The sequence below is a fragment of the Cetorhinus maximus genome, chromosome 17 (assembly GCF_964194155.1).
Source record: "Cetorhinus maximus chromosome 17, sCetMax3.hap1.1, whole genome shotgun sequence".
NCBI classification, from domain to species: domain Eukaryota; kingdom Metazoa; phylum Chordata; class Chondrichthyes; order Lamniformes; family Cetorhinidae; genus Cetorhinus; species Cetorhinus maximus.
The window spans coordinates 24455205-24482244 of NC_135895.1; the positions used below are offsets into that span (position 1 = coordinate 24455205).

Sequence of the window (27040 nt, forward strand, 5' to 3'; positions counted from 1 at the left end):
ATACAAGGACCATTTGCTGTTACTTTGTTATATAAATGACCTGCAAAAATGTTGTACTCATTCCAAATGCCTGTTTCCTAGTAGATGACACAGTTGTTTTCTATACTCCAGATCTCTAAAGATCATTGAAAATACAAATAAACCAAGGACACTGCTAAATATCCTAAGAAGTTAAACGGGAAACCTCTGATACAATGCCTAAGCAATCAGCTCATTTGATTTCATTCTCCCTAAAGATACAGGTTGATTTTTATTGTTCCTTCTGCTACGTAATGAGTTGTAGCTCTTCGCTGCACCATTGCAAGCAAGCACCAAGAAGATATATGCTTTGCCACGAGGAGAATTGATAGCTGCTTCAATGCAATTGGTTTTCACATCTTACCAATATAGCAAAGAACTGAAAGCAGGTCATCTACCTGGCCTTTAGTCAGTAGTAAACTGTTGTGATAGGCAACAGTCATAACTTCAGGACATTAAGTTATATGTTTTAAAATTTGTTCTCACGATATGGATGACGCTAGCAAGGTTGTCTCTAGTTTCTCTGAGAAAGTAATGGTGAACCTCCTTTTTGAGTAAGTTTTGTGCAACTGATTTTCAGCTTGCTAAGCCACTTCAGGATCGAGTTCGCAGTGGGGTAGAAGATCCCCTTGCTTTAATCTATAATCCAGTGAATTGTTTGAACAGCAAGATTTGGATGGCGGAGAGGCGTCATGAGCCACCTTTTGAGGGGATAGCCCTTGTTGCCCAGCAGGTATCCACCCAGTCAGGCTGGAGCACTGAAGAGCCTCGGCACCAGGGAGTGTCTCAGGACGTAAGCCGACCCAGTGGGGACCGCCCGCCCATCAAGGGCAAAATTCTGCCCATTGTGTAAGTGTATTAAAATGTAAATCCTTGATTGAGAGCAGGCACGTATTCTATTCTGAAAATGTTTGTGCTAAGTGAACAACGATTATGTAATTATTTCCAACGTTGTCCCTCCGTAAACATGCATGAAAATAAAATGGCATTTTTTAAAAGATATTCCTGTTATTAAAAACGTCGTTGGAGCTAATAATATAGGTGCCATGGCTCAGTCCTGTTGCCTCTGAGTCAGAGGGCTCCAGAACTAGAACACAAAAGTCAAGGCTGACACTCCAGTGCAGTACTCTGGGAGCGTTGCACTGTCAAAGGTGCCCCTCTTTCAGATGAGATGTTAATCAGAGTCTGGCACCTCAGATGAATGTAAAAGATCCCATGGCACCATCTCTTTATTTGAAGATAAACAGCAGATTTATCCCCAGTGTTTTGCCCAATAGCTACTCCTCCATCAACATCACAAAAGCAGATTGGGCCATAACCTCCAAGCACCCTAGTGTTGGATTTGGGGGATACCCCAAAGATGCGCTGGGAATCCCTATCGGAAGTTTGCAGGTAAGGGTTTGCACGGCAATTACCCAGAAGTGCACACTTCCTCTGGACAATTGCACTGCGCTGGGAACCATCTGAAAATGCAGTTTAAATCGCAAACTTCGCATGGTTCTTCCAGGGTTACACCAATAGTTACTCAGAAAAACTTAGAAGAATTAAAACCTCTTAACTTCTGGGTAACTATTCTGAAGACCCAGTCTGACCATGGATCACACCTAGACTTCCAACCTTCCCCCTGCCCCCCCTGACCCACCATAACCTCTGACCCCCACCCCCCAAGACCCCCCCACCCCATGGGCCTGCGAGGAGGCTTTTAATGCAGGCCCCAAGCAGCTCCAGCAAACAGAAGGGTCAGTGCAATTTTCAAGACCAGGTAAGTATGCATTTATTTCTTCTAATTCCTGGTTATTGCTGTCTTCAAATTGGCTGCCATGTGTTTACATTACAACGGTGACTGCACTTCAGAAAGTACTACAGATTGCCACGTATAAGTCAACCTCCTCCATTTTTTCAGCTAATAAATACATGTTTAGGGCTAGATTCACATTAGGAGTCTGCCTTAATTTTTCAGCTCAGGACTATACGTTTGGGGTTATACTTGCCTTATGAGTCGGCGCATAGAATCAAGCAGGGCTGTGTTGGCAGGAAGAAACATAGGAGTTCAATACATGGCCATACATTTCAAAATGGCAGCCACCTACACCAACGGCAACGGTTCACATTTATAATCGCCACATAAGTTGAAACCTGCTCTTGGAAGGATTTTTCAAAGGACATCTTATATGCCGCAATCCACAATACTTAGTTGGCTGTAAAGCAATTTGAGATGGCCAGTGATGGTGAAAGGCATTATAGAAATGAAAGTTTTTTTCAGTCAGTATTTAATTCTGGTAAATTGCAAGCATTATGGAACTTACCTGACATCTGAATAAACTTCCAAGAACTTGTTCCTGTGTAACATTTTCTGACATTCTTCATTCCCAGCTTAGGTAAGCTATTCCTGTTTAATCTAATCAAGGGAACTATTTTATCCTAATATTGTATACTTAGTGTTTTTTACTCTGACATTTTACCCAGTTGATTACAATGTTACATGAAGGGAGGTCACATCTGATATGTAGCAACATTACATTTATAGACCTCCTGTAAGGGCTAAAATAAGCAGCTGAGTAGTTTTGTTACTCTCACCTGGATTCGAGTGAGTTTAGCTCCAATCTAATATGATTTTAAAGCTTTTGTACGGCGCTCCTGATTACAGAAAGCTCAAATTTGAAATAATCTATTAATTTACAACCTAAGGATTGGTGAAATGATGTAAACTCATTACTGAAATCTGAAGAACTTTTCTGCCAGACCTATGGTAAAACGACCTTTTTTTGTGCTTAGTTGTGCAAGGCTAGTGTGTCCCCAGCAAGCTCCTGTGACTTCTCAAAGTAACACTAAAAAAAAGCGTCCATCATTTTAGATGCAATTTTGAAAACCGATACAAACTATATTTCTACTGTTCTGATGACTCCTATTACAGTCCACACTCTCAATGATTCTAAAGAATTCTTGCACAAAAATAAGATATTAACCATTTCGATTAATTCGCACAAACCCTGCAAATTAGGAGTCTTGTGCTTAAAATAACTAATTATGAGGTGCTTTGAATTAAGTAGATCATACTATCACTGTTTTTTGAAAATAGAGTTTAAGCTGTGTTTCCTTTCACCTTTGCACTGGAGGTAGCCAATGGGGTGTATAAAAATGTTGCATAATCCTGACCCTGCCATTGCCCACAGGGGAGGGCAGATCTTATTCAGTGATTTGGAAATGAATGGGTTGATTTTATAATTGTGATTTATGTTTTGAGATTTACCAGTCTTAACCCTTCTACTGAAGTAATCTCTGCAGCAAAAACCATGTATGTGTTTCAACCCTTTCTGCTCATGGTTCAGCCGACTGCTTCCTTCCTCATTCAGGTTTTATCCAAGCTTCTTCCATTCCTGCATTTGTTTCCCTGCAACTCTGTCCTTATCTGATTCTTGTTCCTGTTTATTTTCTTTCACTAATTTGTTCCTGTGGTTTTCTCTTTCGACTTCTATTTATTAGGGACCCATCCCCTCCCGCCAGTGTTGAACATTGGTGTTGCAATCAAGTGATATATAACATAGCACCAGCAACGTCAAGTTGCCAACTGTTCTTTGCAAGCAGAAAGAACATGTACACACCTGTTTCAATTAAACAAAAGTGACAGCACTCGCTGGTTTATTCCCCAGGGCAATGTCTTGACCAATCAGACTAAAGTTGCTTGGTTTAAATTTCAAACAGTGCTTGGCAGTTAACTGTCAGTCACCATCAACTGGTGCATGCTCCATTGCAACGCCTCTACCAATCAGTATCCACTTGCCAACCAGAGTCTACTTGCCAACCAATCAGCACTATCTTCTCAAACAGTATAAATTTGATGTTTTCCCTGACATTAGCATATTTTTTGCAAATTGTCCTGATGAGTACAAGACAAAAAGCTTTAACAAAAAAGTGTCATTTTTTCAGCATTAATTGCTATTATTCAAAACTAATGTACTTGTCTTTATATATTTTCTGAAGAAATCTCCTTGGAGCAAGATAGTCGCGAGCATTAATGATGTTGAATACTTGGGTTTTGAAGAATCAAAATTAGTTCCAAGGATGTCCTTACTGTCGCTTCTTGTCTTCTATTTATTAGGGACCCATCCCCTCCCGCCAGTGTTGAACATTGGCGTTGCAATCAAGTGATATATAACATAGCACCAGCAACCAGAGATTCTGATACCAGTACCCACATTCTTCTATAGTTAAGATGATTCCCCAGTTCAGAGTAGAAGATTTTGGTAATTGCTTTTGAGTGGGGTGTCCTTGGCAAACAGTAATCTAAGAATGGCTCCATAGACATTGTCAGAACTCTCAAAATTTAACAAAATAGCTATTCATTGTGCATTGCCATGAACAGGAAGTTAACCACTGACCAGCTATGTTTGTGAGCACCCGCCCCCTCCCCCCACATCCGCCCCCCCCCCCCCCCCCCCCACCCACCCACCCACCCACCTACCTCCACTACCTGCCCAAGCTTTCCTTATTCATGTCCTTGGTAAATTGAGATTTTTTTTCTTGCACTGGAATTTAGTGCTAAGTAAATGGAAGTAGCATGCTACAGAATTAATAATGTGCCTTGTCACACTGGCTTATGAACCAAAAGTATTACACGATGCACTACTGATTTCTGAGGTGACAAGCAGCCAGCACAGTTTGACCTGTCATTAAAATTGCCATGGGCGGAATTTTACAGCTCTGTGGTGGTGGCGGGCGCAGGACCATAAAATGTGGCGAGCCATTCAAAAGTCCATTGACTTTGGTGGGGCCGTGAAATTCCGCCTCATGTCTGTGCTGACATCCCACCGCTCATTATTTTAATTGACATGTTTCAGATAGCATGCCATACCCTCGTCCGAGACAGTAGAATTGAAATGCAGCAGTCAGGGTCTGATCAGGTTTTTCAGACCCCAAAGGCTTTTTGACGTATTTTCAGTGAGATCAGGGAGACGGTGGTGTAGTGGTATTGTCACTGGACTAGTAATCCAGAGACCCAGGCTAATGCTCTGGGGACCTGGGTTCAAATCCCATCTCAGCAGCTGGTGGAATTTGAATTCAGTTAACAAATCTGGAATATAAAGCTAATCTTAGTGATAGTGACCATGAAACCATCGTTGACTATCATAAAAACCCACTTGGTTCACTAATGTCCTTTAGGGAAGGAAATCTGCCATCTTTACCTGGTCTGGCTGACATGTAACTCCAGACCCACAGCAAGTGACCCAGCAAGGTCATTTCAAGGAATGGACAGCTAATGCTGGCCTTGCCAGTGACGTCTACATCTCATGAAAGAATAAAGAGAAAAAAATTATCAGCAACTACAGGTGCTAAGGCTGCAGAGGTCAGGAGAATAGCACTCGGAGCTGTCTTCAGCTGTTATCAAGGACAGAGATAGGATTTCCAAAGGAACCTTTTGAGTTGTTAAGAGACTGTTGTATTCTGCAAACAGGAAAAAAAAAAGGAGCACAATCAACATAGAAATAAAATGCATAGTGGATTATTCCTGGTATTTGTAATTGATATCATTAGGCGTAGAAATCATGGAACGAAACTTACAGTGCAGAAGGAGGCTGTTTATCCCATCGTGCAAATCTTGGCTCTTGGAAGCACAGTCGTGTTTTTTCCTTCATGCCTGCTTTTTGTCCGTAACACTACAAGTTACTCAGTCTCAAGTCCCTTTCCACCTCCCTTTTTTAAAATTAATGATGGAGTCACTTTCCGCCTTGGCTGACTGACCTGTTATTTCCTAGTGTATCCCACTCCCCATTCACTTGAATTGTGGTATAACATTAGTGGCCCTCCAATCTGGCACCACTCCTGTTTCCGGTGAGGCTTAAAAGATTATGACCAATGTGCCTGTTGTTTCTACCTTTTCATCTTCCAGCAAAATAGGACGCATTCCATCTGGACCAAGTGACTTAGCAACTTTCAGCAATGTTTTTAGTATGTTTTCTCTATATATCTTTTATTATCTCATCCATAACATTAAAATTTAAACATTCAGGCCTAACATTAAATTTAAACTTTCCTGCAAAAATTAGCAATCGTCATCTGAATGTTTGAACTTCCTTTAAGAGGTAGACCTGACTAACCACCTGTTCACCTGTAGACCAGAATTGATGTATCAAGTTGCCAGAATCCTTGATTTTATTGCAAGAGCATCCTGTTTTCCTTTATACTTTACTAACTGGTTTAACATGAAATTGCAGGATGTGAACTCGCTAATAGCCTTTGTTATCAAAAAATCATTCTGTTCCTTGAGTTACAGTTAGTAGCTTGCATAAAGTGATGCTGAAGGTAATGGCTTATGATTTTGCACAGCCTACAATTTAGTATTTGTGAAAATCAGTTTCTAACATTGTAATCATCTTTCAATGGAACATTCTACCTCTTTAGCCTCTTGCCTGTAACCATTAACTGACTGATAATCCAATGGGATAGAGATAGGGCCATTTATTCAACAGGGGCTGTAAAAGAATATTACAGCTGTTTTCTGAGACAATAACTGGGTTACCTTCAGTAGTAAGGAATAATGATAGTGATCAGAATGCTCAGCAGACCTTTTGGCTGGAAGCTGATCCTGTACACTGTCCAGAATGAATATTCACTTGATCCAACTTATAAATCACCTTCTATTACTTCTCAGTTGATGCATTTATTTTCTACAATGGAACCTATATTTAAAATAATTAGAAAAGAACTGTCATAAACTTAATTCACATCACAAACATTGCCTTCCCATTGTTGCTCCCCCAAGATTCGAATTATAATACTTTTCTTTATAGGAGGCTTTCCTAACTCTCATACCCCAAGGTAATGAGCAAAGCTAGTGGAAGAATGCTCATGTTGGAACCCTTCATATGCTTTTCTCCAGGGAGTTCTGGGTGTTCAAATCCACATAAGCCCAGCACCAGACTGCTGCATCTCTGCAACTGCCAAACACTCTGGCATGGTGGCTGTTTGTTTGGAAGGTGACAAAAGAGTAGACACGCTAACATCCTGAGAGGCCAATGTGTACCATTCCCATGGAGCCACTGCCATTCCTGTAGGGCTGGGACTTGCTCATCTCCAGGAGAACAGAACGCAAAACTGCGTAACCCCAATCTATGCAAACCACTAATCACTAGTCCAAAGTGAATTTCTCCCACCAGAGTTTCATCATTAAGAAAATATTCTAATTTGTCTTTCCTTGACCCAAAGTCGGTGATATCAAACTTCCCCACTCCTGTTGCATTGAAATCCATTAGCCACAGTTTGGCTCACTGGCAGCCTACCAATTTCCCTTTAGAATTTCCTGATCCTAGCTACACAATTTACTGTACCTCTTAATGTTATCTGCAAGCTTGGATTATACAACTCCCCATTCCCTCATAAAAGATAATAATGTGTGGCACCTCAGCACTTACACTTGTCCAACAGGTTTGATGTTTTTGTAGTTTGCGTGGACAAGGGCAGGGACTGCAGGAAGGATGAGCAAACTGACCACAGTACTGTGGTGCAGGGGGCCATTCAAGTGAAGGGAGTAGTAGGGGACAGTATAGTTAGAGGCATAGATATTGTTCTCTGCAGCAAAGAGTGTAAGTCTTTAAGGCTGAGTTGCCTGCCTGATGCCAAGGTCAAGGACGTCTCCTTAGAACTGGAAAGGAACTTGCAGCAGGATGGAAATGATCCTGTCGCTATGATCTACATTGGTACCAATGTCATAGCAGACAGAACCTCTTCCCTCGTCCTACCTAAGGGAGTATGAGCAGTCAGGAGCTAAATTAAAAGGCAGAACCTTGAAGGTAATAATCTCTGGATTACAATCTGAGCCATGAGCAAATTGACATAGGGTAAATAAGATCAGAGAGTTGTATTCAGGGCTCAAAGATTGGTGTGGGAGAAATGTGTTTTGATTCATGGGGCTCTGGCACCAGTATTAGGGAAAGAGGGAGCTGTACCATTGGGACATTCTTCACCTGAACCACACTAGGACCAGTGTCCATGTGAATCATATAACTAGGGTCTAGAGAGCACTTTAAACTGAATAATGGAAGGGAGGGTTCATGTGAGGGGAGATTTGGAAAGTTAAAAAGAAAAGACGAGACGATAATGCAGAGTAGTGAAATGGGTAATGACAACCAGAGCGTGACAGGAAGGTATAAAGCTTACAAACAAGAACGCACCAGCAAATAAGCTCAGAGTAGGAAAAAATGCTAAGAAGACAGAAATAAAGGCTTTTATTCTGAATGCTTTGAGCATTCATATAAAGATGGATAAATTAATAGCAAAAATAGAAATTGAGTATGATATGATCGCCATTGTAGAGATATGTTTACAAGGTGAACAATGCTGGGACCTGAATATTCATGTGTATTTGACATTGTGGAAGGATAGAAAGAAAGGAAATGGAATTGGGGTAGTTCTTTTAATCAAGGATGACATCAGCACGGTAGTGATCTTGGTTCAGAAACTCAAGACATAGAATCATGACAGGTGGTGGCGTTGTGGTATTGTCACTAGTCTGGTAATCTAGAGACCCAGGGTGATCCCACCAAGGCAGATTTGAATTCAAAATTGTTGATTGTCGTAAAAACCCATCTGGTTCACTAACGTGCTTTATGGAAGGAAATCTGCTGTCCTTACCTGGGCTGGCCTACATGTGACTCAAGACCCACTGCAATGTGGTTGTCTCTTAAATGCGCTCTGAAATGGCCTAGCCATTGCTAGAAAGTCTATGAGGAATACTACAGTGATTCAACAAGGCAGCTCACCACCACCTTCTTAAGGGCAATAAATGCTGGCCTAGCTAGTGACACCCACATCCCACAACGAATATTTTTTTAAAAAGTTTGGGTGTAGATAAGAAAAAGTGAAGGAAGTTACTGGTGGGAGTAGTTGAGAGCTCCCTAGCAGTAGCAACACTATAGGACTGAGTATAAATAAATAAATAATAGGGGCTTGTAAGTAAGGTACTGTAATAATCGTGGGTGATTATTAGTGGGTGGTATTCGGGACAGTTTAGAACAATACATTCTGAAACCAACCAGGGGACAGGTAATAGTAGACCTGGTACTGTGTAATGAGACAGGATTAATTGACCTCATAGTAAAAGATCCTGTAGGCAAGAGCACATTCAGCTTGAGGTTGAGAAATGTGGATCTAAAACTAGTACTTTGTGTCAAGTGATTTTGTGTTCTATTTGACCACGATTTTTGTACAACTAGAATTTGTGGATGCTAAATCAAGTATTTCAAAATAGGTTTTTTAAATAGCTCAGTGAAACACTTATCTGCAATTAGGCCAAGTGTTAGTGAACTTCAGAAAGAATACTGTATTTAAAAGTATTTTGAAAACCAGGATAATGTATGAAACAGCAATAATTGAGGGTTGCCTTTTTCTCAAATTACTCTAATGTGAAATGTGGCTGACTACTAGAACACATTTGCATCTAGATTTAAAAAGTTGTGAATTTAGGAAAAGCATTTTTCAGCAGATTTTTACAAGGTCTAGAAATTACACTGTTTGAGGAACAATTGTATTTGTAAGCATGCCATGTAAACTGTACATCTGGCATTCTTGGGAGTTAAAAGCATAGTTTTTCTTTAAAAGCAACTTGTATAGTGCTGCTAATATTATAAGCATTCCAAACATAACAGAGTAAGGAAAAATGCTGAGCTGTAGCAGAGGAAGTGTTCAAAGAGGTAAGCGAAGGTATTTTTGAAGAGATGGATTTTGAGGAGGCTTTTGATGATAGGAAGAAAGATAGTGAGGTGAGTTTATGGAGAGTTCTAGAGTGTAAAGGCAATATAGCAGGAGGCTTTGCCACTGAAGTTGGAGCAGTGGAGGTGCCAGTATCAGAAGGGCATCAGGTCAAAACTACATCTAGATTCAGGAAGTATTGTGAAAAAGCATTGTACAATAATAGCTTGACAGTCAGTATAATGGTCTGCTAATATTTAATTATGCCTATTAAAATCTTTACTATATATCAGTCATTACTTTCATTATACTTCACTGTCATGAAGCTATTAATGTATATAATATTTTGGAAAACATTTTTCTTTTAAAATAGAGGTTTAGTCTGCGGGTGTGTCTTAATTGGAGTAAAGCCAGCTAGTCTGGGTGCTTTGATGGGTACTAGCTTTGAGATGTAAGAGAGATAGCGTGCATTTGCATTTTTTTGAATAGAGCATTCAAGAAATGGGGTGAAAACTGGTGCCTTTCTAGCAGCTACCAAGCAATATGTTTATATTACAAATAAAATTGTTACTATGAAAGGGGTTTTATTGTTAGAGAGGTTTAGTTCAGAGGTTGTTGATACAATGAGAATTTGCATTCAATCAGTGATGGTAGGTATAACTTCAGTAGTTTTCAGGTGTGCAGGGCAGAGGCAATGTGAAATCAAAAGGCAGCTCAAAGCCTCCAACTCTCTCCATAGGAACCAAAGTGAAAGAACCTCATTTTGAATTTGTAAGGTGAAAATGCTTAGCCTGGTATTTGGTTAAGTCTATGGGTTGCTGTTGCCTTATTGGAGATTTGTTTGAGAATTTGTTAAAAAAGTTATGATAGTAGTAATTTGTAGTCATGTGTATATATATATATTTTAACCTGTGTAAATTAGTAAAATGTTTCATTTAGTTTAATGTAAAATGTCGAGAACTGGTGGTCTGATTCCTGAATTTAGAGTCACATCTCAAACGTAACACTTAAAATTATTGGTTATGACAGTTGTTTAAAGTTTCCCTCTGGGATTTTGAAATAACTCCACTTTACCAATTGAATCATATTTTAATTTCTGAATTGTTATTTTTGTACAAGAAATTAATGGAGCTACAAAAATTTGTGTGCGTTTTTGTATCATTAAATTGTTCATACTTTGATATTTTTGTTTATCTGGGTAATAATGTATTTCCCAGGCTCTGCAGTGTGCTAGAGCAACTATTGAATGAGTTCTGTTGAGATGATCGCTGAGAGAAACCCGGCTACATTTGCCTCCTCCCACCCACCCTACAAAGGGATGAAAATTAGGGGTCCAGAAATTTGGCCACTGGCTTAGGACTTCAAAATATAGCTATACAGAGGACCAAGCACACCCTGCCTACTCATATATCTAGCTAGAGAAAGGTGTACAGTATGTGGCATTTTTAGAGAACGCATTTCAAAGAAGAATTCCTCAAAGAATTTTTAAAACTCCTCTTAGACAAGTTATTTTTCATGTCTTGAGAAAAATCAACAGCACGATTCAACAGTCAATCTGGTATCCTGTCTCCAGTTCTATCATTGTGATAATCGGAAAACACTGCAAGTTACTGAATTTCTAAGGTTAATGGTACAATCATTTTGTGAATATAATGATGGAGATTCTGAAGTATTAAAGAAAGGACTTGCATTTATATATAACGCTTTTCACAACATAGGGTGGTCCCAAAGCACTTTATGGTCAATGAAGTACTTTAGAAGTGTGGTTCCTGTTGTGGTATAGAAACCCCAGGCCATCAAAATGTACACAGCAAAGTGCCACAATCAACAATGAAATGAATTATAAAATAATCTGCTTTAAGTGGCTGAAGGATAAAAGTTGTCCAGGAAATCAGGAGAATTCCCCTGCTCTTCCCCGAATAGTTCTGTGTTTTATTTTCTATCAGCTTGAGAGGGTAGATGGGGCTTCACTTTAACAACTTAACCAAAGGTTGGAAACTCCTATACAATTTCTGGAATGAATATCTTGTGTTGTTTCTTGAGAAATTTGATCAAACCAAGTTGTAAGCATTTTGGTAATTTACTTGTATGTTTATCTTTGTAGCCAAGTGGTTTCCTGGCCAAGCGGAAAAAGAATGGAGAGGAACTGAAAGAAAATGTTGGCATGGGAGATACTCGTACACCAACTGTAACTATGGAAACCAGTGAGGACGTTTCAGAATCTAAAAGCACTTGTGTGCCCAAATCTACTGCTATGGAAACAGAAGTAACAGAAAATGGCACTATTCATGAAGGAAAGGTTAATGTGACTACTGAAAGAAAATACTCTGGGTTAAATGACCAGCAGCAAATCTTGCATACTTGCAGATTAACAGCAGATCCTACTGTACTGGAAAATGGAAAAGAAGTCAGTGATGGACATCACAATGACAATGCAAATGGCATAAAACTTCCTTTCAAAATTGAAGATTTAGATCACCCAATGCAAATACCTTTAGCATTTGAAACCGTGCCTTCATCCTATGAAATGCCAGAAGTGATTTATGCCATTATTCATAAAGACAACTTCAAAGATTCTTCAACTGCGGTACTGGGCGGAGCAGGTGCTAAATCAGTGGCAGTGGAAGGTTTAGAGTTAGGTCAGGACATTGCCAGCAAACCTTTTACAGTGACTGCAGCTGCAACAGTTGAAGCTGAACTCAACCAGGAAGAAATGTTGAAGGCCTTCCAAACTACCAACAAAGCTGAAAATGAAACAGCCACTCCTGCAATCACAAGATCAGAAGAATATTCATCAGAAAATTCATCATTAATCAACCTAAATGAAGGAATACTGGAAACCTTATCAGAAGTCAGTCAATGGGAAGAAAATTTTGAAAATTTCTCAGTGATTGATTTAAGTAAATTGACCATAGAAAGTTTAACTCCTTTGGTCATTCCACAGGATGATAAAGGCTTGATGGATCTATCAGCCACTGGTCTAACCTACTTGACCAGTCATGGTAATCAAATATCAAACAAAAGTATGATGTATCAAAGAGAGCCAGAAGCCAGTTCATCAGCTATTCAGAATGAATTTTTGCCAGGCACCACTCTCATGCAATATGAGAATGGTTTAGAACCTGCCCATGCAAACAAATTCAAATCCAGCAAGGAATATTCAAATGACTTAATTCATGAAAGTCGGTCTAATGGAAATGTGACTTCCCTAAGTAACAAACTTGCATTTGAAATAGTGGAACTAGAGCACAGGTCACTAAAAAGTAACCCTAACCAGAACGATGAAGTGAGGGGTACGTCCAACAATACTGAAACCCAATCTGCTGAACAAACCCAAGGACAAAGAAGCCAGATTAAAGCCTCAGAAAATGAAAATGTTGACACAGAACATGTGGATTTTGCTACTGCCCGCAGACAGTGGTTGCTGCTGGAAGAGATTAGCAAAGCGCATGGCCATAGGCCACCAGTCAAGCAGCCAAAGAATAAAAGCATAACAAAACGTCTTATTAAAGACAGCACAGATGGCACTTCCATTACTAAACTGATAAAGGAGGCAACCCCTCCACATTCTGCATCTTTTTCTAAAGATAAAATACAAAGCAGCACACCAGCAGGAATCAAAATTGATGAAGTGGAATGCTGGAGAAGTTTAACAAATCTAAATAACAAACGGGACACAGTAGCATTACAGGAGAATAAAGGTGCAGTGAGGGATTTCGAGCAGAACCTGTTATTGAACGTAGCAGATTTTAGTGCTTGCTCAGAAGGGAGCGACTCTGGTCTAGATGACTCAACTTGTAGATCTGAAGCTGACAATTTAACTGACACCATATTTCAGAATGAAACTTCAAGGCCTGTGTCCATAGCAAATGGAAAATCTGAAACTCCAATCGAAAGAGAGATCCGTCGAGGTGTGAAACGGGAAGAAAGTCTAAAGAAGGCCAGAGGCATTAAAAAACATCCTTGCTCTGAAGAATATGTAGAAATCAAAACTCGGCCATTTACTTTTTCGTCTGTTCCCGCCCCTTCAGCAAAAGTTAAAAATAATCAATTAGCGGAGATGCAGATGCAGCGTGAAATTTTACTTGAGCGCCAACGGGAGGAAGACCTCATCCAGCAAGGAAAGATAAAGGGAACATGTGACAAAAGCCTGATCCCAGAGATTGAGGAGAGAAGGAAGTTCTTCGAACAACATTATCCTTTCCCATTGCCATCAAACAGTAAAATGTTTATCCCCCATACTAATACTCCTGCCTCTTTGTTGGGTACACCTTCTACAATGAAAAAGCATCCCTCCAATAACGAAATGAATGTTGGTAATGTTAGACTGGAAAATGGTGCTTTAACTTCTTCAGAGGAAGACAAGGCAGGAGTTACTGATGCTGTACTGAAGCTTGAATATCCAACTGTAGAAACTGCTAATGTTGTAATACTGGAAACACCAGACGTGATCCTACGGCATTCCACAGACGTTGCACTGTCATCCATCTCATCTCTGCAGACAGAGGAGAAATTGCAAACGAACCCCTTCTTCAAGCTCCGTTCACATGGATCTCAGTCCATCCTTAGTCAGGAGATCAGAGAAGTTCTACAGCGAGAGGAAGAGCTACGTAAACAAAGGTGCTACCTTCGTGGAATGGCAGCTGTACCTGAAAGCAGTATGCTGTCTTCGACTGCAGCTGATAGTTTGCCACCAGGTAAAATTGACCAATGCTTCATTTGGATGTGGTCCATGTAAACATTTATGGGAAAAAAATATTTCAGCAGGAAAACTGTTTTGCCTGAGTTTCCAGACATAAGTCACATGATTTCCCTTTTAGTGTTCCAAAGATCAAACTCTTGTTGCCAAAATTGACCCCAAAATGGTTCGCGTCACAATTACAGAGGTGGTGCAGGCATCATGCCGGACTGTGCCTGCAACACAGATATCACCGATGTTTCTGTGATCAGTGGGGAGACACTTCATTAGTGTGGGTCAGATGAATGCAAACATCACCTCAACCTCACCTCTGCCAGCCACCTGCCCATGTTGTGATAAACTCTAGCTTTGGGGAAGGGCTTAGAGCTTGCCTGCGCCCAGGTAGTTGTTGTATCAGTTTCCCTGGGGCAAATCTGGCTGATTCCAACAGGGAATTCAAGGAAAATCGTTTTCGCACAAAGACAGGTAAGAATGTGGGCTGCAGTACCCCAGGGAGCAGTGGAGGCAAATAGAATAGATGCATTTAAGGGGTGTGAGATAAGCAAATGAGGGAAAAATGGAATAGAAGGAAAAACTGATGGGACTAGATGAAGAAGGGTAAGAGAAGGTTCAGGTGGAACATCACTGGCAGCAGAGGCCATTTGGGCTGAATGGCCTATTTCTGCGTTGAAGCCTCTTTGCAAATCTTTCTATGTAATTTTTTTAAAATGCATTTTAATTCTTGAATATCCAGATCACTTGTCTGTAAGTGCAGGTCAGTTGATGCAATACAAATGAGGTCTCCTGCTTCATTAGATTGCTCATGTGCTGGGTGCCTAGAAAACATTTTTCTGTGGCCTGCACCTACAGTTCTTCATCCCTCTGCTGCAGCTGGGGGAAAGCCAAAGACTTTTGAGATAAGGCCATTTCTTTTCCTCATTTGAGCATCAACACAAGTTCCTGGGATGCCTGGGGCCTAATAGTCTGCAACCATACCTTCTTTCCTTGTCCCCCTACAGGCAATGGGTCTTGTCAGGGAGCAGTTTTGAGCCAAGTGTTCCTGGGACAGCAAGTCGTAATAGCCTTGAGACTGGACAGGAGCAGTATATTTCAAGTGCTGCTGTTTAGTTGTAATACAGCCAAGAAAAAACACCCTAAACTATTTTCCTCTGCTTGTGCCTGAAGTTCCATGATAAGCTAAGCCTTTAAGCTGTCTAAGATTGACCCTGATGGTTCCTACAAAGTTTCAGTAATGAAATTTGAATGCTCTTGACTATTTGATGCAGATTTTCTACCATCCAGTCATGGGCGAAATTTTCTGCTCCCGTGATGGGAACCTTGGCAGGCGGGGGGCACAAAATTTGGAGTGAAAAGTCAGAGTTTTCTGCCATTGGGAAATCTGTTTGGAATGTTGTTCTCCTGACTTTGATGGCAGGTTAAAGGCAGCTCGACTTTCCCACTGATCTATGTCAGGAACCATATTTGCATTCATTTGCATCTCATGAATGCTCATTAAACGGCTACCTTGATGGAATCACATTTCCCCCTTTTAAATTTAATGCCCCACCAGCAGATAATTAGAATAGTCTGTTTCGCAACTGTACATAGGCAGCATGCACCTGGCGAGTTTCACTTCATCAACAACTTCGAGGTACGTAGATGCTCCTTTCACCTACCTTTTAATTTGGGTGCATGTATCACAGGCAGCTCCAAGGCTGGACAGGGGAGGCAGGCTTACGGGGAAGGTGGGTGAGGGGGCCTGGGGAAGGTGGCGGGAGTGTCCAAGGAAGTGGGAGAGTGTTTTAGAGGGTGGGGTCGGTGGAGTTGACAGTGGCATCCTGGGGGGGGGCAAACTAAGGGTACTGGGTGGTAGGGGGAAACCGTCACAGTCGGAGGGGGGAGTGGAATGCGTAGGACAACAGGTCCAGGGTGAGAGTCTAGTAGGTGAAGGTAATACTCGGGCTTAACTTGCTGAGAAATTTGAAAGGGCGGAATCCATCAACAAGAAAGATAATCGGATGATTTTGTTTTCTAGCAAAATAAATTCAATTTAAAAGCCTGGTCATAACTTTCATAGGCCGGGATTTTCCGTGAAATCAGCAAAGTCCAAAAGCGGGCAGGGAAATTGGAGAATGAGCCACTGACGGCAATGGCAGTATTTTCCTCCATATCGTGTGCCACTTCATTGAAAAATTTGAGAGGCACAGGTTTCACGTTGGATCACTGGTGGGGCGGCCTCTGATTGGCCCACCCCGCTGTCCCGTCAGGCCTTCTGTAATCCGGGTACCGCATTTAAAGGGCGCCCCTACTCAGAGCTAGCACTCTCTAAGGGATCGAGAGCTGGTGAAAAGTCATGGCTTCCAAAGGGAGGAAACATGCTGCTCCTAAATTCAGTGACAGTTCTCTCGAGCACCTGAACACAGTAGAGGCCCACCGGGAAGTCCTTTACCCCCGCTGGTAACAAATCCAGCATGGGAAGCAGTGGTGAGCACCAATGCCCTACAAAAGAGGACAGACAACCCATGCAGGAAGGAGATGATCTCCTCCGTTACACCAGGGTAAGTCACCCTACTCATCAGTCTCAACTCACACACTCTCAAACCCACTCACTCTCCCTCACACACTGTCATCTCCTCTGCGAATCGTGTTCTCAACCCATCCATGGCACCGTACACCATCCACATATGCCAGGCATCCTTCTCATCTGGCCTGGCAGGCGTCCTGCTTACACTCTCTCCATCTGTCTTCATGCAGGGCAAGCTGGCTCACAAGAAAAGGGAGAGATCCCAGATCGGGGATGGAATGCCTCAACTGAAGGTCCTGACCGACTTTCAGAATGGAGCCATCCATCTGGTCGGTGAGGATGTGGATCGCTCCTGTGCTGAGCGTGCGGTCAGAGGCGCTCAACCAAATGAGGATCCTGTGCTACAACATCCGTCGGACAGCCATACTCGGAGTGATGTCTTTTGTTCCGCAGTCCCCTGCCATGTCGAAATGATCTATCCTTTCTTTCGCAGGCACATCTGGGAATTATCCAAGGGCATCCACAAGCCAGGCCTTCAGATCAAGTCCCAAATACTTATCAACAGTCACAGATTGTAACTCTTTCGAGTACATTCACAGTTCTTGGTTTCCGGGAGTGGGACATGAACCCACAACCTTCTGATTCAAAGGCGAGGGTGCTATGAACTGAGCCACAGCTGACACCTCACAAGTCAAGAAGAAGTAACTCTTTCGAGTTATCAACAGATCTCATGTAACTCTTTTGAGTACATTCACAGTTCTTAGTTTCCGGGAGTGGGACATGAACCCACAACCCTCTGATTCAAAGGCAAGGGTGCTATGAACTGAGCCACAGCTGACACCTCTCAAGAAGAAGTAACTCTTTCGAGTTATCAACAGTCACAGAATGTAACTCTTTCGAGTACATTCACAGTTCTTGGTTTCCGGGAGTGGGACATGAACCCACAACCTTCTGATTCAAAGGCGAGGGTGCTATGAACTGAGCCACAGCTGACACCTCGTACAATGTGGGCACGGGTGTTAATTACTTATACATAATGTTCACCAATATAAATACACTCATAATCATGTCTCCTTGTCTATGGCCCCTTGTTATAATGAGGTGTATTCGTGTCATACAGAAGTGAAACCTTGGTCCCTGCACAAAGTGAAGTCACGAGTCGCAGTCAAGGGCCTCTTCTGGTATGCAGTGTGTAAACCTCTGACCACAGTGATTGTCCCGTCCCAAAGTCACAGCTCCCCTCAGTGCTGCATTGTGCCCCCAACCCCACACTGAAGCCCTTGCCCCAGCACCACACTGAAAGCCAGTCACAAAGAAGCAACTTTGGAGACTTGCCTGTGACACCTTCCCTCTCCTGCAACCCCCCACAAGCCCCCTCCCACCCTGCACCGAATCCACGGCACCACTTCCTTCAATTCCAATGGGGGGATCCTCGTGAGTGCTGCGCTAAATTGTGTGCACTCACCTCCAAGTTCGCCTGGAAGTTCAGGTTGCCAAGTGCACACCTTTTAAAGGCAGTTGTAAATCACACTGTTCAGAAGTCACGTCAACCTGAGATTTAAATTTGACGTGGGGGGGATGATTCTGACACGTGGCCACAATATTGAGATGCGAATTTAATAAAATTTAAGTTCCAGATGTTTGACGTCGGGAAACACAGCCTGCCATTGATGGAGGGAGGGGACAATCGCGTCCTGGATTTACATCACCTGGAAACATGGATAAGGCCGCCTTTTCCAAGATTTTCCAATCATGCCACCGAACATGCCTGCCCCAATCAGACAGGGAAAATCCAATAGGAGAATATAGTTAATATTTCTAGATATGTAGTAAAGTGTTTCCTTCTAAGGACAATGTCCTAGTTTCCATATAGTTCTCATTTATCTATTGATAGTATAATTATACTAACAGTAAGAGCTAGAAATTCTTAGAAATGTAAAGTGTGTTGCAATAGCATGCAACTTTTTCTAGTGAATCTGCAGGAAGGAACTTTGAACCTTCAATGGGATTTCACCACAGTGCAAAAATAGCTACCTGTCCAATTATGTAGCCAACCAAGTCACATCTGCAGTGATTCTGCCGAAGTGCTAGTTAGTGAGATAATGAGGCATTTAACTGGCTGTGAAAGGTAGCATTTTTAGCCTTTTTGAGGTGGAAAGTTGTGAGGTCAAATCCTATTCTATAGGTTTAAACATTTAATCTAGACTGGCACCTCAGGTTAATGGTGAGTACTGTCTTCATAATAAAATGTTAAGTCCCCTGTTACAATACACACAAAGGGCGGAATCATCCCAGATTTGCACTAAGTGCGGTAACAGGCAGGAAAAAGGACATTTAATGACGGGTTTTCGTGCCGCATCGTCCCATTCCCGACACGTCCCGCTTCCATTAGTAACGCATTCCCGGGAAACAGGCCTCTGACTGGACCGCCCTGCCATCACCTCAGGCCTCCAGTAATCTGGGCACCATACTTAAGGGGCACCCCTGCACAGAGCTGGCCCTCTCTAAGGCATCGGAAGCTGCTGGAAACTCATGGCTGCCAAAGGGAGGAAACATGCTGCCCCCAAATTTAGCATCACCACCCTCGAGTGCCTATTGGACACAGTGGAGGCCTGTCGTGAAGTCCTCTACCCCCTCCGGTCTGGGCAAGGGTCAGCAAGCAAGGTGACAAATCCAGCATGTGAGGTGGTGGCAGCAGTGGCCAGCACCAATGCCCTGCAAAAGAGGACAGCCACCCAGTGCCAAAAGAGGATGAATGATCTTCCCTGTTCTGCCAGGCTAAGTCACTCTTCTCATCACTCTCAAATCTCACACTTTCAAACCCATCACATATCCACAGGGATCTCACTCACTGCCAGTTCAAGGGACATCACCATTCACTCTCACACACACCCTTTCATCTTCTCTGCAGATCGTGTCCTCATCCTGTCCATGGTACCACTCACCACCCACACCTGCCAGGCATCCTTATCATCTGGCCTGGCAGGCGTCCTGCTTACACTCCCATCATCTGTATTCATGCAGGACAAGCTGGCACACAACGAAAGGGAGAGGTCGCAAACTGGTGGAGGAATGCTTGACCTCAAAGGTCCTAACAGACTTTGAAAATAGAGCCATCCAGCTGGCCAGCAGCAATCTGGCCTGTTCCTGTGCTGATGGTGAGGTCGGCGGTGCTCAACCAAGTGAGGATCCAGAAGTGTAACATCCATCAGGCAACCATGCTGTGCATTAGTTCCCTTGTTCCGCAGTCCCCTGCCAATTATAAGCACTGCCAAGCACTAATTATTTCTCCTTGCTTTTGCTGGCACATTTGGGAAGCAGCTGAGGGGGTCCATGACCCAGGTCTTCGACTCCAGCTCGAAGAAACCTCAGAAGAAGAGTCTGATGAAACATTCACTGAAGACCCATCACAGCATTCACCCACAGCCTCCATCAGCGCAGAGACACACACCTTGGTGGGACTTAGTTCTAGAGTAGCCTCAGGGTCACAATCTGGTGAGCACATGGCACTGGCTGATCCACAGCAGGCAGCGGCAGGGATTTTCCAGGTTTCTAGCGCTCTGGGAACTGCTGGAGACCAGAAATCTGCTGAGTCCAAATCAGATGAGGAGCCTCTGGACTCAGTCATACCTCAGGTTGCTGGAGCTGCAAAGACAAGCTAGGGAACATCAGGAATGGATGTCTGCTGCACTCCTCAGATTGCAGAGCATGATGGAGGAGTCTGTCCGCCTTCATTCTGAGGTGATAGTGGCAGCCTGTCAATTCACCATGGTACGATGGCAGCCACCATGGAGACCTTGGTCCAGAACATCGGTCCTGCACTGCTGCACGGGATGAGCTCCATCGCTGATGCTCTCTGCAGGGCTCCACCAGACTGGTCCAGGCACAGGAATCTCATTTTCAACATTCCAATGGTTTGCTGCACCAAAGTGCGAGTTGCAGCATGAGCCTCATGGTGCCTCCTCTCTGCTACACTCTGGGGCCGCTGCACAGGCATCAGCCATGTCCTCTGTGGGTAGCCCTTGGTGTAAAACTAGAGCATCGGGGTCACTTTCATGGCTCCGAGTCCCTGTGGAGCCAAATCCTGCAGCAGGTGACATATATGACCGACCTGTTCCCTGGACATGCGCAGTCTTCGGCGACACTAGTTCTTGGTTATCTGCATGAATGACGAGCGCCTATATACCCTGGGTCTAGCTAGGCATCAACCCATGACAACTCGCTGTGGCTCTTCAGCGGTATGCACAGGAACCCTAGCTTAAGGGTGCTGCTCCTCCCTCTGGCCAGCCAGGCACCTCCATTGCTCTCTTCTCTGTCACCTTTGCTCCCTTTAAACTATGAGGCAAACAGCTAGTTCACCAGGCTTCGTGCTCCTGATGTTGTACTCCTACAGGATGAAAGAAAGAGATGCATCGGTTGGCATTGGTCTCCTGGGGACCTCTCATGGTTACATGTGCAGCTCCAGCTCCATCTCAAGGTCGCTTAACACATGCCGCAGAGTGCTAGCCACCACTTGGATGGCCAGAGTTTAGTGCGCTGCATGGCTGCCCGAAACCCACCAACCTCTGCCCCGCTCCACATAACAATTGGTGGCAGCTTTGCCCACTGGACTGCATGTTGTGCTGTCAGCTCAGGTAGAGGCATTCTCCTAACCCACAATGCGAGGTTGCGCTGTTAGCTTGAACCATGGGGGACACTGGTCCAAAACTTAATGAAGACATTGCAGGGGCCTGTGAGCGGCCTCCACCAGTGACTGCTCCATAGCCAGCTTTTGCAAGGAGATTGTACAACTTGCCCAGTTGTCCAATTATTCTGCAGCCCCCTAAAATGCTTAATTTGAAGTCTGTGCCCGAGGAGCGCAAAGCTCAGGAGCATTTGGTGGCACTTTCAGGCCTCCACATTGCTTGAGCGGGCAGATAAGCTAGAGGCACAGACTGCAAGCACACCACTGTAGCTGTGCCTGGACTCTGAGCTGCGGATGAATGCTCACTTTTTATACAAGGTTTTCCTAATGCATGGCCGCTTCCCTAACCCCCCTGCACGTGTTTGTGCATTACTATCAGACCCTGCTACCTTGCACCCCCTGCCCCTGCACCTCATCCCATTGACGGACAGAGTGACGATCACCAACTGGTTTCATGACAATCTAAACCGATTTTTGGCCTTCTCGCCATATTCTCCTCTCACGCCCGCCATGACGCACGACGCCAACGGGGGCGGAAAATTCCGGCCAAGATAAGGTCCAAGGCACTACGCGGAGGAATGCGTGGAGTTCTGTTACTGTCCTGGCTGGTGCTCGCCATTGATTTACCGTCACCAAAACAAACTAATTAAGTCAAAAGCAAAGTACTGCGGTTGCTGGAAATCTAAAATAAAAACCGAAAATGCTTGAAAAACTCAGCAGGTCTGGCAGCATCTGTGGGGAAAGAAACAGAGTTAACCTTTCAAGTCTGTATGACTCTTCTTGAAACTAATTAAGCCATTTATTTAGTATTTTCTCTTTGCAGGACCTTGATGTGCATAGTTTTAGAAATTGCATTAGCCCATCAATTATTGCATTATCATGGCACAATCTCTACTGTTTGTTCCTTCTAGAAAAAAACTAGCGTCCAGCTGGAAAGAGATGAATCCCTTACAGTCTTCAAGGGGGGAAGCCTGACTGGGGTACCGAGATATGTCCAAAGAGCTACATTACCGAGGACTGTTAATCTCCTGGTGGCAAATAGTGGATGAACAGCACCCCAAAATAGACAATTTACAGTGCTATAACAACAGTGCTCACAGAACCTCCAATGATGAAATAATGGGCAGAATTTTCTATTTTTGAAACTAAGTGCCCTGGTGGGTGGGTTCCACGGCACATTTCCCACTGGTTGGAGTGGTGGGAAATTGCGCGTGATTTTGTGCTCAGAAGCGGATTAATTATGCATAGGCGAGTATCTCTCTGAATCACCTGGCCAGTCGGGAACTGATTTGTCCACCCTGCCATTACCTGATGGAGTCGAAGGTCCAGGCACCATATTTAAACACCACCCGAGCACTCTCTCCAGCCCAGCTGTCTTCAGGAGACCGATAGAGGTAGTTGCAAGCAAAACGAAGAAGGATGCACACAAGGTTTAGCCACAACTCCCTTGAGGCTTTGATAAGAGTATTACGCCAGCACCAGAATGTGCTGTATCCAAACGATGGCTCCAGGAAGCACACCAGCCTCACCTCTCTGACCTGGGAGGCAAGAGCAAGGCAGGTCAGCACGGCTGACAACCACTCCCGTAACGCTATCCAGTGCAGGAAGAGGATGAATGACCTCATCCACTCTGCCAGGGTAAGTTAACCTTCAGCTCAGTCCAATATCAAACTCTTATCATGGCATCATGCACTCAAAGGGCTACACTCTTCAGGGATCTCACACAACATTAGCAGGGGACACATATCAGCACTGTTTGTCTCCGGATGCTTTCACAACACCACCATTTCATCTATCATGCTGCACAAGCTCCATCTTCAACCCTTTCTGGGGAGGGCTCACCACACACAAGGGTAATGCACGTTTCCCAACCTCTGCTCCATCCCTTCTCATCACATTCCTTCCTTATGTCTTCATGAAGTCCAAGCTTGCCCACAACAGGAGAAGAGACAGCCAACAAAATTGAGCTCAGCAAATTTGAGGAGGATGCTGCAGAGCTGGCTGGGGAGGACAGGGATCGATCTTGTGAGGAGGGCGAAATCAGCTTCTCCCAGCAACCTAGTATGGATGAGACCTCCGTGAGTTGATCAACTCCTGACGTTCACAGTGAGTAACCTGCAATCTTGTATTCTCGTGAACTAAGTCTATCTTCTCTCTCTTACTGGCATCAGTAGGTCCAGGCAGAGGAATAAGGCCAACATAAGCCCCAGTCCCCAGCCCACCTCAGGCGAGGATGCTGAGGAGCCATTTGAAGACGATCTGTTACTGCTTCACCCGCACCCTCCACTAGTGCAGAGGCATGCACCTTGGTGGGTCATAGTTCTAGATTAGGTTCAGGTCATTTTCTAGAGAACACCTCACTGACGTCTACTCAGGAGTTGGAGGATTGCTGGAGGGCCACCGAGACAATGCTGGAGATGCAATAACAGGCAGTGGAACATCAGGCAGAGATGCGAGAGTCAGTCAGCAGACTGGCCACAGGATGAAGGAGTCTGTCTGTGTTCGGTCTGATATTGTGGCTCCTACATACAAGCACCCTGAGGTCACCAAGGGAAGGGTGGCAACCACCTTGGAGACCTTTGGTCCAGAAGATCCTGACAGATTTGTACTCAGACCTGCACACCATGGCTATAGGCATTTGTGGGGTCCATCAGTGGCTAGGTGAGGGAAAGGTGGGTGTGGGTGCCACCCTCCATGTGGTCCTTCTGACAGGGATGATGAGCATCAGCCAGACGCATAAGGGGCTCCAAGGGTGTCCAGCCACTCAGAATCCTCTCTATCTGTGACCCCATCAACTCCAGCTGGTCAGGCCAAGGAGCGTGTATCTGCCTCTGAGCAGGAGACCCTTATCAGGCTGGGTCCCCCTATTTCTTATGTTCTTGATTATCCAGGCGGAATATTAAAATCAGTCCCTCTACTTGTTAGGTCACCTGGGTTAGAAGACAAAATGTGTTGGCGTGTGTTTGGAGTTCTCAGGAACAAAGGGGAGATTAAGACCAGTATTCATCTAATTTCTAAGTTTACTCTTAATCAGTTTAGTAAATTTAATACAAGGTTGTATTACCCTTCCCATCTGTTTCTTCCGAAAACCTGGCTCCTTCTGCCTGTTGGATTTTTTGATCTTCCGTATGTTTACAGAACAAACTGTTTAACGCATGTTAACAATCCTAACCTGCCACCGGCTTCTCTTGTCCAATGATAGCGTTTCATATAGGACATATTTTCTTCAAACTTTTACAATCCACTTGTTTTTAAGTTTTCTTCCTTGGAGATATTTACAATCACATCATCACAGTTTCAACAATGGGGCGTGACTTAACCCAGACATTCAGAAGTGATCTATTCATTCTCATTATTCTTCCTTCATGTTTCTTTAATTCAATTTATGGCTTTGTTGATGTAGCTCAGTATTTTCTCCAAGGGTCACTAGTTTTGCTGGATTCTTGTCTGACACCACGAAGATACTATTTATATATATTTCACAGCGTAGGAGAAAGGCATCATGTTACAAATGGCAGAACACAGAGTTCAGGTGCTCAATTCAATTATTTTAAGCAAATACAAAATACAATTACACATTCAAACATAATGGAAACTATGTAAACTTGTCACAGTACAACTACATCCTTAATAAACAAATACAGTTTTAACATTGGCATGGGTACTTAACCCTTTGAATTAGTTCAATTTTATGCAAACTTAATTATAACTTGCGCTTGTCTAAAAATTATTATGCATTCCAATGATATACAACAACCACAATCTGTGTACCATAAATACTATAGTAGGTGCTGCCAAATTCAGCATGACACTTCAGCACAGCAGTGAAGATTCCAGTGTTACAGGAAGAAAGCACAGTAGGAATATACTTCATGAATGCTGCATCATTTGCTGCTGAGTGCTTTAGGGATCTAAAATCCACGGTGCGATTAAAGAAGTCAGACTGAATTGAGAGGACTTTCAGAGGAGGGATTGAAAGAGCCTGTTGCATTTCGCGGGATCAACTTTAACTTCTGGCCTGTTTACTCCAAATACGGACCCCAATCCACTGAGCTGTCTCGGGGCGAGCACAATATCGGGCAACCTGGAAGGTGTCAGGCTGTGGACGGTATGCAAGTCCAGGGAAGCACTCCTGGTTTCGCAAAGAAAAAAAATTCAAACTTGCGTTTTCAGGCCCTGTACACTTTCATGCCAATAAAACTGTTCGGAGGACATAAGGAGTATTCTTGGACCAATTCTGCCCTAAAATGGCATTTGGGATCCTGTGTGTCATAGAATCCTGATTTGCATATTAAACAGGAATACCGCTTGAAATGGGCTTTGGCTGCCCAGTGGTAGGCCCATGTAGTAAAAGTGACAGTGGGCACAACATCTGTGTTAATGGGCCAGTATGTCCACCTGGGAACCCACTTAGAGAATTGGCTCGCTATTGATTTTGACAAGTTAAAATTGATCCCCAAGTGCTAGGCATAATACATTGTCATCTTGTATCTCTTCCATATTAAGGGCTACTTTTAGTGAAAGTGTACAGCGTCCCAACATTGAGTACAGCGCAAGTCATTCCTGCCACAGTTGTGAGGTATCACTAGGCAACAAACACATGGAGACAGTGGGCGGAATTTTACTCCTCGCGGGCGGGCCTGTGCCCGACCTGATCAGGCGTAAAATCGTGCGAGATGACGTCGGGCGAGTGTCCCGACATCAATCCGCATGTGCAAGACATCAGACATCATCCTGCTCGCACACAATCTTCAGCTCAGCAGACACACACGGGTGTTGGAGCCATGTCCACGAGCAATTAAAAGGCCATTTAAGGCCATTAAAAACCCAATTGATCCCAATTTTACATTGCCCATGCGACGAGCGCAAAATCGCACAGGCAAACTAGGCAGGCGGGCAGCCCACTTTTTGCAAAACCTCATCCAAGGGAAGGATAAAAAGGGTCAGCAGCATTGCTGTTGTGAGTAGTGAGGAGTTTAGGAGATAGTTTGCTGCTGGTTGCTTATTTGAACTTGACAGCTTCATCTCTGTTCTGAGTTTCATTCTCAGCATTTCCACGCTTCATTTCAGGACTTATTGGTGTCTCCAAGGCCCCTGGAGGATTTTGACCATGTGGACCCTTCCAGGTATCAGACAGCCTTCTGTTACCCAGGTAATGGGGATTGTGCTCTCTGCTGGGGGCACCTCCTCTGAGGAGGAAGAGAGGGACAGAAGGAAGAGGCGGTTGGGTGTCCCAATGCAGCTTCCAGGGGAGCGACCTGTGCGAGGAGAGGCGCAGATACAAGGGCGCAGGGCCAGCAGGTAGTCCAAGGCGTAAGGGGCCGCAGAAGACACCACTATCCTGCTATCAAGGTTTACAGGCAGCGATACAGCTACCGCAATATGTCCAAGGTGCAATGCCAAAGGAGGCTCCGCCTCTCCAGGAAGACTGACCTCCATTTGTCGCATGATT

At 43.8% G+C, this 27040-nt stretch overlaps 1 protein-coding gene across 1 annotated transcript in view; it reads left to right on the forward strand.

The window, feature by feature from the left end:
• The window catches only part of LOC144692827 (uncharacterized), a 59712-nt gene that overhangs the window by 26827 nt on the left and 5845 nt on the right, over positions 1–27040 (forward strand). Inside the window, exon 2 of the mRNA XM_078561900.1 lies at positions 11807–14399. Coding sequence (XP_078418026.1) covers positions 11807–14399 — 2593 coding nt within the window. The remainder of the gene's footprint in view (positions 1–11806; positions 14400–27040) is intronic.